The following is a 12273-nucleotide window of genomic DNA, read 5'->3' on the forward strand; positions in this document are numbered from 1 at the left end:
AAGTTCGGGTTGGTTGACCTCACACATATCATTGAATTTCTTCACCGTATATGCAGGTTGCATCACGATGTTTTCCTTCACCGTAAGAACGTCGGGTAAATTATGTACATATGGAAATTCGAAAAAATCGTAAATTACATTGGTACATGGCGGCGGGATTCGAACCCAAGACCTGTAGATTACAAGTCAAGTGCTCAAACCACTGAGCCACCGACGCTCTTATATAACGAAAATATGTATGACCAACAATTTACTTAAATTTGATTATTCTTCTTTTGGTATCGTGTTTATAGTAAAATACTTCAAGATTGGATTTCAATATAAACTAACGTAAATGAACTGTGTATTGGACAACTCAGAGACGCCATAATAGATAAGTCACTAGCTTGGGGAGAGAATTTAAAAAAATACACTTTTGAAGGATTTTTCGCTACCAAATCACATTACATAAAAAAGTGTTTATAGTAATAAAGTAGGTATACTTAATAGAGTTTGGTCCAATTTAGCATTATATGCATATCGCTTATTGTTTATTACCCCGTCAGCGTCTCCATCATCATCTGGATGCTTACCACCGGACACTCATTCATGAAGTACTACCGCTTACATGATCATTCTCTAGATTTTCATGACCTTCTGTTTAACGAGTGCTCGAAACAAAACTCAAAGGGTCTGCCCCACCAAATTGTAAATTACCTGATAACATTCTAACGTGTAAAATCTGTGATGAAAATGGCCTCTATCGGCCAGTGGTGGGACAGGCCCTAACTCGTCTATAAGTACTAAGAAACGCTTAAAGACCAGCCAAAACTCATTCCAGTTTTCAACTATGAATTTGCGGCAGCTGTGAAGGGACATTAGTTCTCTTTGCATTTTTTATTGTCTCTACCACGGGGGGTGTTGCGAAAAAATGTTTGGAACTATACCTATACCTACCGCTGAGTTCCGTCATCGCACGAGTGTACAGAGTGCCAAATATCATCGTTACCACCTCGATGGGTGGCATTCCACAACGACGAGGTTTTCACGTACCTTTTTACCTCGTACAGCCGCGTTGTGGAATATTCTGTATTCAGCGGTATTTCCAAACAGTTACGACTTAGGGGCCTTCAGGGAAAATAGCGTACTACTCTTTAAAGGTCGGCAGCGCATCTGCAGCTCACTTGGCGTTGCAGATGTTCATGGGCGTCGGATCATTTAATATCAAGTGATGCTCTGCTCGTTTGCCTACTTTTCCTACATAAAAAAGGTTAAATATCATATATAATTGAGATTTATCACAAACCTTAATTGTTTATTATCTCCACCTTTACCTTTATTATCGACAAATCACTTTTTTTTGCTGATAATATTTACAGTTAAAATTGATTAATCTATATCATTCTAATGAATATCACGATGACTATTTTGCGAAATCATTATGACTAGCCTCCGACTAAGCTCCCATATTACTAAAATAATTTAGATATAACTTGAACAAAACAACAACTACAAACTCCTATTGGCCTTGAATCTCCGTTAGTAACCCGCGCTGGAGTTCGAAGTAAATAATTCCAATCGATTTGCAGATTTTCTTTTTACGCAGGTGTTTTTTTATGACTTAGGACAAAGTAAAATTGTCCAGCGCTATCATCTGGCCAATCACCCTTTGTCCCACGCCGCTCCTGGATGTATTCGAATGTTACATATGTCAACTGCAATAAACTTCTGTTTAGTTTTAGTAACACTTTTGTATCTTTGTACCTTTGCCTTAAGTAATATTGAAGGTAGTTTCCATAAATTACAATGGAACTATTGGATTTGCAATTGCAATTGAAATTATAAATTGTAAAAAACAAGGATGTTTTACTTTTTTCTTTAAATATTGCCATTATCAAACGTTTCGATTTGTTTCAGAAAAATGATCTATATTATATAACAATAAAATGTTGAAGGTTAGGGAAGGAGAAAATTCCTTATCGATGCGAGAGTCACGGGCACTAAGGTAGGAAAATAAAAGGAAAACAAATTTAGTAAAAGAAAATACTTTAAGAACTGTAGTTAGAGATTATAATTACAACAACAGTACAAAAATAAGCAGATATTTCATAACAATTCAAGTCAGTGAAACGATAAGGAAAGATAGGCGACTTAGTTCTAGGTTCTCAATTTAAATATCAGAGGTAAACCACCGACAACACTCTGTACTACATTAGAAGAGGGATCAACCTTTGGATGGCGCAAGGTTTCCGGCGCGGGCTCAACCGAGTAGCGCGACAGCACCGCCGCCATACCCGCTAGAGACTGCATCAGACCGAGTCTCTCACCTGGAATAACAAATATTAAACAACAACAAATCAAAAAGATCACAAAAAGTGTCGAGTTCGCTATATGAATACATATTTGGAATTGAATCTATAAAATCTATGTGACTATACTACTTACTTTGTTTAAAACTGTAAACTAAAGATTACAAAATGTTAACGTACCAATACATGCGCGAGGTCCTTCTCCAAATGGTAAAAATATATGTTTTGTCATGGGATGAATGTAATCAGTCAAGTGGCGATCTGGTCGGAACTTCTCTGGTTCGTCGAAATATTCAGGATCTAAGTGAAAGCCCTGCAGGGGTATGAGTATCGACACCCCTTCATCAATAGTAAGATCCAGGTCGGGGAAGGTGTATTTACGAGAGCACTTTCTTATCAAGTGACCTAATGAAGGAAATATTCGCATTCCTTCCTTAAAAGCGCAATGTAAATATTGCATTTCACTAACTGCATCATAGCATAGTTTGTTATCGTACTTCTTCAAAACTCTATCAATTTCTGCTTGCACTTTCCTTTGCTCCTCAGGATTGTAAGCAAGTTCATGTAAAGTATAACTCGTAGAAGATGATGATGTTTCGAATCCCGCGCCGAAGAACAAAAACATTTGAGCCGCTATAAGTTCTTCGGTAAGTTCTAATGATACTTCCTCTGGCTTACCGTCTGGTTTAATCTTCTCTACAGATTGAACAGCCAATTTCCCTTTTTTTCTGCTTTCAAGCAACAGATCGACAAAATCGTTTCTCCCACACGGTTCATAATTTCTCTTTTGCAAAACATTTCTCACTAGAGAGTAAGTAACCTTTTCGACTTTACCATATACTCTTAAATATTTAAAGGTTTCTGGAAACAACTCCTTGAGCACTTGCTTAACCATTTGACTCACTTCAAACTTAAAAATATCGACACCTAATTTTCTAAAAACAGAATCTTCTTCACCGAGAGAATTCATGTCTAGTCCGAATCCGACAGCGCCAATGAAGTCAGTGGTATAGCGTGCCATTAGTTCACGAGAATCCAGCACTCGTCCTGATGGCGGTGCATTGATTGCATGGCTCATCAACCGTTCAGCACGCTCCACGATGAGCGGAAACATTGCCTTCAGTTTGCCGCTGGTGAATGCGGGAGTCATGCGCTGCCGCAACAATTTCCAAAGATCTCCATCAGCCATAAAGAGATGTCTCAAAAGAGGCTCGACAACAGTTTTGTGAGTGTTGAGACCTCTCATGTAAAAATGTCCAAAGTCTGTAACGTGAATGCGTTTTACAAGTTCTGGATCTCTTATAACAAGTTCCGGGCACGATGCACGATAAAAACCCACGACCCTCTCCTTAGGATACTTCTAGTACATTTCCGTGCCAATTTGTGACATGCTCTTCTTCATTAAGAACATTGGCAGGTTGTTTCCGAAGAATGGTATCGGCTTGTCATGTTTGATGCCTCTCTTTTGCCAGTATCTGAAGGTCCTCGTACCGTAGAGGTATAGAGCAACAGTCAGTACGACTATGACTGCTAAGACGTACATGTCTAAAAGATGCCACTACCAAAACAGACTTCCAATTTATACGTAGCTTTAACTGTCGATGTAGAGATAATACGTTTCGCGAATATTATTTTTATAATTACACGCAATGATACAAAGAATTTGTGTTTGTTTGTCAGGTCGGTGGTTAGTTTACAAGCGCTAATCTCAGAAAGCTATCATGTCACAATTTGTCTGTTGAGCCATTTTCAATTACTTTTGTAATTAGATACCATTTGTAGAAATTACTGTGGGTTAGTATGCACTAAACTCGAAAACGGTTTAACCTATTAGGATCAGTTTTCACATAAGTAATAGTTTATTAAACTAAGTATTATAAGTAGTTAGTTGATTCAAACATCGATTTATTGGAAACTACTGATATACTCGTGTGTGTACCTCAGATTTATTTAATTAAACAAAATGATATATAGTTAGGTTAGTTCTTTCTGGATGAAATTATTTCGCGAACGAGGTTGCGGACGGCAACTAGTTTTGTCCATATTCTGGCACAGCTAAGTGAAACAACAGCGTTACTATCAGTAGTATTATATTAATTTTGCAAATGTCATGATGACTTTGTTGCAAATTGCAAAGTCATTATGATTTGCTTGTGACAAGCAAATATAAATTTGAGTTCTGAAAATCTACATTTGAGTTGCGCGAAATGATGAACGTAAGACACAGGTAGAGTTCATTTTAAGAATAAGTGCATAAAGGTATTTTTTTTAGTTTTAATTTTGAATTATGGTTGAATTTCATTTGACGATTGTGCGTGACGGAGATTTAATTTTACTCTACTTTCCGTCACCTTCGGCAAGGATGGAGAGAAGTGGATTGATCAGTGGAGGGGACGCACATGAAGATAAAATATCCTCTTTATCTGCGCCCCATTCTTTACCAATTAGGAGAAGGTACGCATCCAGGTAACCGCTTGCTTGCTAAAAATATCTGAACAGGTTTTACCATGTCAACCAATCTGTTTTCTATGTGTGTTCTTCTAATTAGATTTAAATTAAATTTTATTCATAAGTATAAGTTTTTTATTTAAGACAGTGAGCTTAGACTTTTAATTATTTTACAATTATATACATTGTTAATGTAAGTTTCACTTGTAAATGTTGAAATCTCATTGGTTGCTGTTATGTTGTTAACACTCCGCGATTACAGTTGTCTAAATTATAAAACGAAAACGTGAATGTCTGTTATAACTACGGCATAATAAACGAACTTCGCTAGCCGTTTGTTCTTAATTTGTAATGATCGAGGTTATTAACAATAACAAAGTAGGTAATGTTAAAATTAAATTTGATCATCTGAATGAAATACGCCTTTTTACTGAATTGTAATTGTACATAAACGACAAAAGTTTCTTTTTTAATATTTTATTTCAATTACGTCTAAAATATAATACACCAAATATTACCCGATAGAGCACTTTAACATTTTTAAACTAATTAGTTAAAAAAGTAACACATTTTTCATAAACAACATTGCATAGTTTAAAAACAATAAAATGAAACAAATTCAGATATCAAAATACTTGTAAGACCTTTTTTCCACTGAACTATTTCTACATATATCATGGACTAGTGAAAAAGGGTGCTTAACATTTCTACATCGCTATGGACCAACTCTTACAATACTTGTCGGCCTTTCCCATTTTTCCCTTCTATTTTCCTTCATTTATTTAGTTGATAACAATGTCGTGTTACCATTTCAAAAAGCCGTAACATTTACACAAAGTCATATCGCTGTCTCTCTTATACCGTTTGAATAAAACAGAGATAGAACTGAGGGTATAGGTATATTTCAGTCTGTATCCAAATTCTCAACTTCAGATACATTTAATGGAAGATATATTTTTTTTCTTGTGCGCTTTTCAACGTAATAATAATTAAGCACCAAGAGGGAAGTTCAAGGAAGAAGTAGTACTTATTTCCTTAGCATAAAAGTTTATTTTATAAAATGTATCAAGATGTAAAGATCACAAGATTTTAAATAGATTATTTTAATTAAGTGATGTTAGCGTTTCATTTCTGTACGAAAATGTTCAGAATATCCTAAATAACCTAAGAGTTAGTGTTTTTGTATTTAGAGTGGATGAAGACGGACGATTAAGGTGTGGTAGATCGGACTAAATAAAATCGGTGAAAACTACCTACCTTTCTAGGATACGGGCGTAAGTGTTAAATTTAACTAAACTGAAATAAAATTCAAACGAGCATCGTCACGATGGCCAACACATCTTAGCAAAAAAAGGTTTCATTAACATCGGTAACTTATCGGTACTTAATATTCTCATACATCACATAATGTAAAACTTAATGATTTATTTTGATCATAAGTCATTAATTTTTTATCTAATTTTGTCGAAGCCTCATATCTTATCGTCTTTCTGTTTACACATCAGTGCACACACACATCAGTCAACATAGTTACACACTTACGTACAAACGATAAATCCGTATATCACTAAAATACCCTTATAATATAGTTAAGTCTCTACATTGTAGATAATTTCCACACAATTTCGAACTTGTTAGGATTTTTTACTTATCACTGGGAATCAAGTCAAATTCCACAAAGTTAAAAGTATTGGCGCAATATAAATTAGTCAATTAGTTCAGCACAGGTGGGACTAGAATAAACACATGTGAATGGCCACAGCAGTACATGACAGCAGTGGCAAGGGGTGGTGGAGGCCGGCGGAACGCGCGCGGCCCGACGCGGCCTAGGCTTTCTTCGGAGGGCGCCGCAGCAGATGCAAGGGGTCTGTCCTATAGCGTGCGAATAATTCCCGTTTAAACGTTTCGAAGTGCTTCCTGTTCCTCTCGTTCTGTTTCTCCCGCCAAAGGGGGCGCGAGCGGCGCGCCTGCAGCCCCCAGTGGATCGTGAAGATGGGCGACAGCACCCGGAACTGGTAGCCGATCAGGAACATCTCGTACACCTGGAGAACGTGGACAACCGTTACTAATTTTAGTAATTGCTCCTAATTGTAAAATGATCTTACTCCTTCCTTTTAAGAAATAATCAAATGTATATTCTTAAGATGTACAAAAATGCAAAATTACTATGTATGAATCCACATTCAAAGTATCTCACATTTCATAACCCCCGAGAAAATATATTCTTTTTAGGCACACAAAATGGCACATGTCATTGGTGAGATCTTATTGTAGGCATAACTAGTATAGTACAAAACAAGATCTAAAAAAATAATAAAAAATTATCAAATTCGCAAATTTTTATTCAAAAAATTAACAAAATAAATAACGGCAGTCAAACACAGGATTGAGAAGGGAGCATTTTATTTATATCACAGACTTGGTAAGCTTTTATGAATCGTATGCGTTTAGAGACAGAGTTGAGTTCGGTGGAGCGTCAGACGCCGGTGTTCTGCGTGACCCAGTCCCGCAGCGCGGCGACGTTGGTGAAGACGGTGGGCGACAGCGGCAGCGCGCAGCCGCGAGCGAACGACACCACGCCGTACGCCGTGCCGCGGAACACGGCCGGCCCGCCCGAGTCTCCCTGCGCACGCACAACAAATACTGTTTGTCTCTTACGTGTAGGAAAAAGATAGGGGAACATAGGATTTCTACGAGTATTGTAGACTTTTGGGTTTTATATTAAGGTCTATCAGTATATTACAGCTGGCAAACTTGCCAACTGTTTGTCTAATTATAAAATGTTCCATAAAGTAGTTATATTTAAAAACCAACGCCCACGAAATGAGACTAATATTAAAGAACTTCGTCCACTTCAAACTGTTGGTTCTTTACAATGCTCTCTTGCTTTTTTACTTTTTTTCTTTTGATCGTTTAAACCAACTTTTCGTTAAAGTATATTACTTATACTTATGGTAATATTCAGCTACAAGCGTTCAGTAGGCAATACCTGGCAGGAGGAGACGCCGCCAATGAGGAAGTGTCCGCCGCAGAACATGTTGTCTGTGAGCGCGTCGCCGTACGAGAGCCGGCACAGCCAGTGCGGCACCACAGGCACGCGCGCCTCCATCATGATGCGCGGGATGCGGCGTCCGCGCGGCTGCCCGCCACAGATATATTATACACATGAATCAACTAAAAACATCTCTTACATGCTAGCATATTAAGTAGCGTAACTGGAATGTACATTCCATGATCCCAGCATGACTGACAAACGCTTTTGCTTTCTGTCCAACTAGTTTACACTTTAAGTTGGTAGAATCTGAAGGATACAAAGAAAGGGATAAATTGGGTCCTGCTTAACATCGATGAAAAAATCTTGTTTGCTATAAAAGTAAGTTAATAGAGCCATACAGCAGTGAGCCCCCAGCCGGTGACGGTGAGGCGCACGAGGGGCACGGGCTGTCGGGGCTGAGGCAGCCTGATGGCGCGCACGGCGGTGCTGAACACCAGCGGACGCGCCAGTCGCAGCGCGGCAATGTCGTTGTCGAAGCGCGGTTGGCCGTACTGCGCGTGCACGGTCACGTTGCTGACGCCCACGATGCGCCCGCCCGAGTCCCGCCGCGTGCTGCCCACACGTAGCCGGATCGCAGACGCCGCGGTACTATGGAAAAGATTCCAAACGATGATGTCAAACAAAACCTGCGGGAACATTGGTGTGCGCGATATTATGTCAGTAGTGTCAATACCACATTAAATGGAGGCTCAATGTTCAACTCTCTAAGCAGAATATTTTTGCGAGCTTATTCAATGTAGATAACGATAAATCATGATGAGTGGACACAAATAATATCTGACTCTTATCAGCTCCGTCATCATTATCGTCATCCTTATTATTATTATTGTAGGAGCGTTATGGATTACTGTTTTGGGTATTCAAAATAGATCATAAAAACAGCCGTTATATAGCAAACTTATATAATAAAGACGATATTATATAAGTTTGATAAAGAAAACTCCTTGTAATGATGACTACTGAATATGTAAATCAAAGTCCATTTAATTAATTAACCTTCACGATAATATTCAAACCGATTGAGATATCTGAAAAAAATTCCCAAGATAATGTCACATTATCATTATAGGCGATAAAAAGATCTATTGTGGATATAAAAAAATATATTTTTTTAAACCTACCTTCTTGTAACTCTAATCTTGTTTATCAATACGTTAATTCAATTAGTAGATTATATAACACTTTGTGCAATAATAGTTTACCGTACTTACAGATATAAAAAAACTTACTTTTGAACACAGTGTGCCGCTGTTAACACGTAATCTGGACTGATGATAAAGCCTCCACAGAAAGAGTTTCCGTTCATCACCATGGACACTTGGTAGGGATGCCTTGTGACGGAGCTGGGCCTGCCGCCAATGATCTGGCCGCTCAGCTCAGGACAGACCTCCTGCAAGTCCACGTCTTGCAGTTCTGCATCCGTGCTCGGCTTTTCTCCCTCCTCTGCACAACATTCTCCTTCCGCCGTCTCCTGAACATCTACGATTATACATTCATATTAGATTACAATTATCTACGAAGCAATATTTTCCTTAGATGCAGCGTCTATCCGCAAGTTCACGCTCACAAATATTGCACCACTAGAAATCTATACAGACTCAGTTACTTTGATAAATAATTACAAAATAGAAAAATCACCTGTGCGAAACAGAAACTACCAAAATAGAATTGAAATAAAAATAACATTTATTTGGTTGTATAAAACAAAAGAGCGATACAACGTCAATAACTTAACAAATTGTGAACAAAAAATGACAACAAAGACTTACCTACGGTAGAGATAAGGCAAAGAAGCAGGTAGAGAAGTGGTCGCGGCATCGCTGAGGTGCAGCAGCAGTTGACAATGGACTAACAACAACAACAGCGGCGGCGCCGGTGGCGTCCCAATTCGAAACACTTGCACAACCGCAATTGACCGCAATCAGAAATTTCTCACGCTCAATATCCACGGTCGCGACCTTTTTGTTTCTGGTCCAACATAACCTCGGGGACCTCTGACTGATTGATCAAATCACTTTTTAGTATCGATATCTTCATTCTAGGCTATCGTAGCAAAGTTCTAGATTTAAAACAATAGATGATGTTCCTCTCTAAAGAAAGAGAAATTACACCTCTTACGAGATTTCTTAGATGATAAAGACTACTTTCATGTGTTGGGTCGATTGCGATATAAATCGCCGATCAAGAATTTTGCAAGATCTTAAAGATCCTGTTTATGTCAAATACCGTTGAGTTACCCAAAAAAATATTGATCTGCAGTGGTCATTAAAAAGTGTGATAACAGCCGTGTCCAGTTGTAACGGAGCTATAATTCGTCGACCTTCACCCGCTGAAAGATTCTGTCGGTACAAAGTACAGACTGAGAGCGAAGTATTACGTGTTCATAAAAGAAAATGTTGTTATGTCTGCGTCTCATAATAACTGAAATAATCTTCATTTCTTAGTACAGCTGTAACTATTTCATATCTAAGAATATTTAAAGAAAATCAAAAATTTTAAATTTTTTTACGACCTTATTAATAAGTACTACAACTTTATTTAATAAGATACTTTATATTGAACATTTCGTTAGGTTCATTACATTTCATACTAATAACATTCCCGCTAACGCTTATAATTCGGTACCAGCACCAACTGTAATTTTATATTAAAATTAAAACGAGACAACTGTGTCAATAACAATGTTTTACGAGCGCCGTATTGTAGAGTTTCTCGAAAATCAGCCGCTGTCGGCGATCGAGAAAAATCTACCCGCAGAAACACACTGGGCGAAATAACGCGCGCTTTGATAACACAGGTTCTAATATTACCAAATCAACATGTACGTTGTTATAATCTACATTTTTTTATACTATAAGGTGGCAGACGAGGAAGCCGCCATCTGATTTCGCCGAGAAAACGAATCAATCGCTGCCCATATATTTCCTATGCGTCTCCTCCACCGTCAAATCCACTTTCCCTTCCCATCCTTTCCGTATAAGAAAATGGTGGGAAAGGAAAGGGACTAATATTAGGGCTCCGGCACCATATACGTCAGATGAAACGCGGACTTGCTTCCACTTTACGCTTGTCTTCTGTGTTGTCGTTGAAGCGGGCTCTACCAATAAAATTACATAAAAGTTGTGTAGGAATTCGATATTTCGCAAAAAGCGCGTTTAAAACGCGCGTTTGTAGGCGCCCCATTTCTCCCAGAGCGACTAGGGGCGAGCTTATTTGTGACGACAATTCTTTTTACTGTCCGATAAAATACGAAATGTTTTTTGATCTCCGTTTGACCCATTTCAAATGATTTTATGTCCCGGTCCAATTAGAGTTTGTGCTACAGATTTGAAGTTTTCAAACTATATAGTTTGCGGTAGTGATTGTTTAGAAATGTACAATAGCATTAGTTGTTAATAAAAATTGAAATAGTATTCTCAAGTAGCAAAAGAGCAATGACCTCAATGTGCTATATAACGCAAAAAAATAAACATTTTCACTTTCATTGACTACCGTTCCTTATTACGCTGACTAGTTTGCTAAATTAAAAAAAGAAAACATTTTAATACTGTCATCATGAATTTCCAAGTTTTAAAATATGCATACGTCATAAAGCCTTACAACGATGAGAAGCGGAATAATGAAGATCTCCGGATTATTTGAATAAATTAAGTACTGCCGCTTTTCTTCTGCCCTTCATTTAACTTGTAGATTTTCAAAAATCAGTTAAACTGTGAAGGGAACAGCACTTACTTGGACCCTAGTCGACGTAGACAATGGAAGATAAGGAACTTGGTATAACCAAAGTTATAATATTTAAAATGAGAGTCTTTCAAACCTATGATACGGAAGTTAAAGTTTGGAATAAATTTAAATATACCATCATTCCTTAGTTTTACAAATGAATTAAATATGTATCATCTATTCCTTACCAACCCGCACTTGGCCAGCGTGGTTGACAATGGCCTAGTCACCCCTTATTAGGGTAGGCTCCGAGCCCCTCGGTGGGGACATATAGTGAGCTGGTGATGATGATGATGATCTATTCCTTGTTTGTTGTGTTCCTTTCTCAAAATTCATTTGAATTTCATAGAATTAAATAAAATAGTTTCCTTTCATTCAAAGGTTTTGCAAGTACTTATTTAAAAATTATGGAGCTATCTAAACGTACATAAATATATCAGGCGACTACATCTGTATGAGTTAAAAAAATATCAGATATCTAATTACAAGACATCGTGGTGTCCGAATATAAAAATAGCATGGCGACTGCCAGCTAGAGCTGAGTTCACTGCTGCCGGGGTTACGGTTATTTTAGTGATGGCGGCCGCCGTCGGCAGTCGTTTGCAGAACCATCCTCACTCAAACACATCGAATTCGTTTTATTTCGCTAATCTAATAAATAATCCTTCTAAATTGAAGTTGACTTATAATTGCGGACACATTCTACTTGCAAACAATATACTATCAAAGAGAGACAGACTTCTGTTATCTTTATAAATA

The 12273-nt window shown here is 37.8% G+C and overlaps 2 protein-coding genes and 1 pseudogene across 2 annotated transcripts in view; all 3 read right to left on the bottom strand.

Moving 5' to 3' along the window:
* Positions 1 to 2083: 2083 nt before the first annotated feature.
* On the bottom strand, positions 2084 to 3857 carry LOC106105763 (annotated as a pseudogene).
* A 3217-nt stretch (positions 3858 to 7074) lies between these two features.
* LOC106105641 (trypsin beta-like) lies at positions 7075 to 9609 on the bottom strand. The gene is made up of 5 exons (XM_013286065.1): positions 9561 to 9609; positions 9021 to 9270; positions 8130 to 8379; positions 7726 to 7875; positions 7075 to 7359 (listed from the first exon to the last, which is right to left on the bottom strand). Exons 1-5 carry the CDS (start codon positions 9607 to 9609, stop codon positions 7213 to 7215), a joined length of 846 nt encoding a protein of 281 aa, XP_013141519.1. The 3' UTR covers positions 7075 to 7212.
* Positions 9208 to 12273, bottom strand: part of LOC106105814 (beta-1,4-glucuronyltransferase 1-like) — a 6939-nt gene continuing 3873 nt past the window's right edge. Inside the window, exon 3 of the mRNA XM_013286270.1 lies at positions 9208 to 9881. Within this exon, the coding sequence (XP_013141724.1) occupies positions 9825 to 9881 (57 nt within the window). The 3' untranslated portion in view covers positions 9208 to 9824. The remainder of the gene's footprint in view (positions 9882 to 12273) is intronic.

Source organism: Papilio polytes, unplaced genomic scaffold (assembly GCF_000836215.1).
Source record: "Papilio polytes unplaced genomic scaffold, Ppol_1.0 DF822733.1, whole genome shotgun sequence".
NCBI classification, from domain to species: Eukaryota; Metazoa; Arthropoda; class Insecta; order Lepidoptera; family Papilionidae; genus Papilio; species Papilio polytes.

What these genes read in the sequence shown, in the direction of transcription:
- LOC106105641 (XM_013286065.1), bottom strand. Translation starts at nt 9,609, where the DNA reads ATGCCGCGACCACTTCTCTACCTGCTTCTTTGCCTTATCTCTACCGTA. An exon ending in GCGGCACACTGTGTTCAAAA is followed by an intron (nt 8,380 to 9,020) that starts GTAAGTTTTTTT and finishes TCTTTTCCATAG; the next exon opens with TACCGCGGCGTCTGCGATCC. An exon ending in GCGGCGTCTCCTCCTGCCAG is followed by an intron (nt 7,360 to 7,725) that starts GTATTGCCTACT and finishes GTGCGTGCGCAG; the next exon opens with GGAGACTCGGGCGGGCCGGC.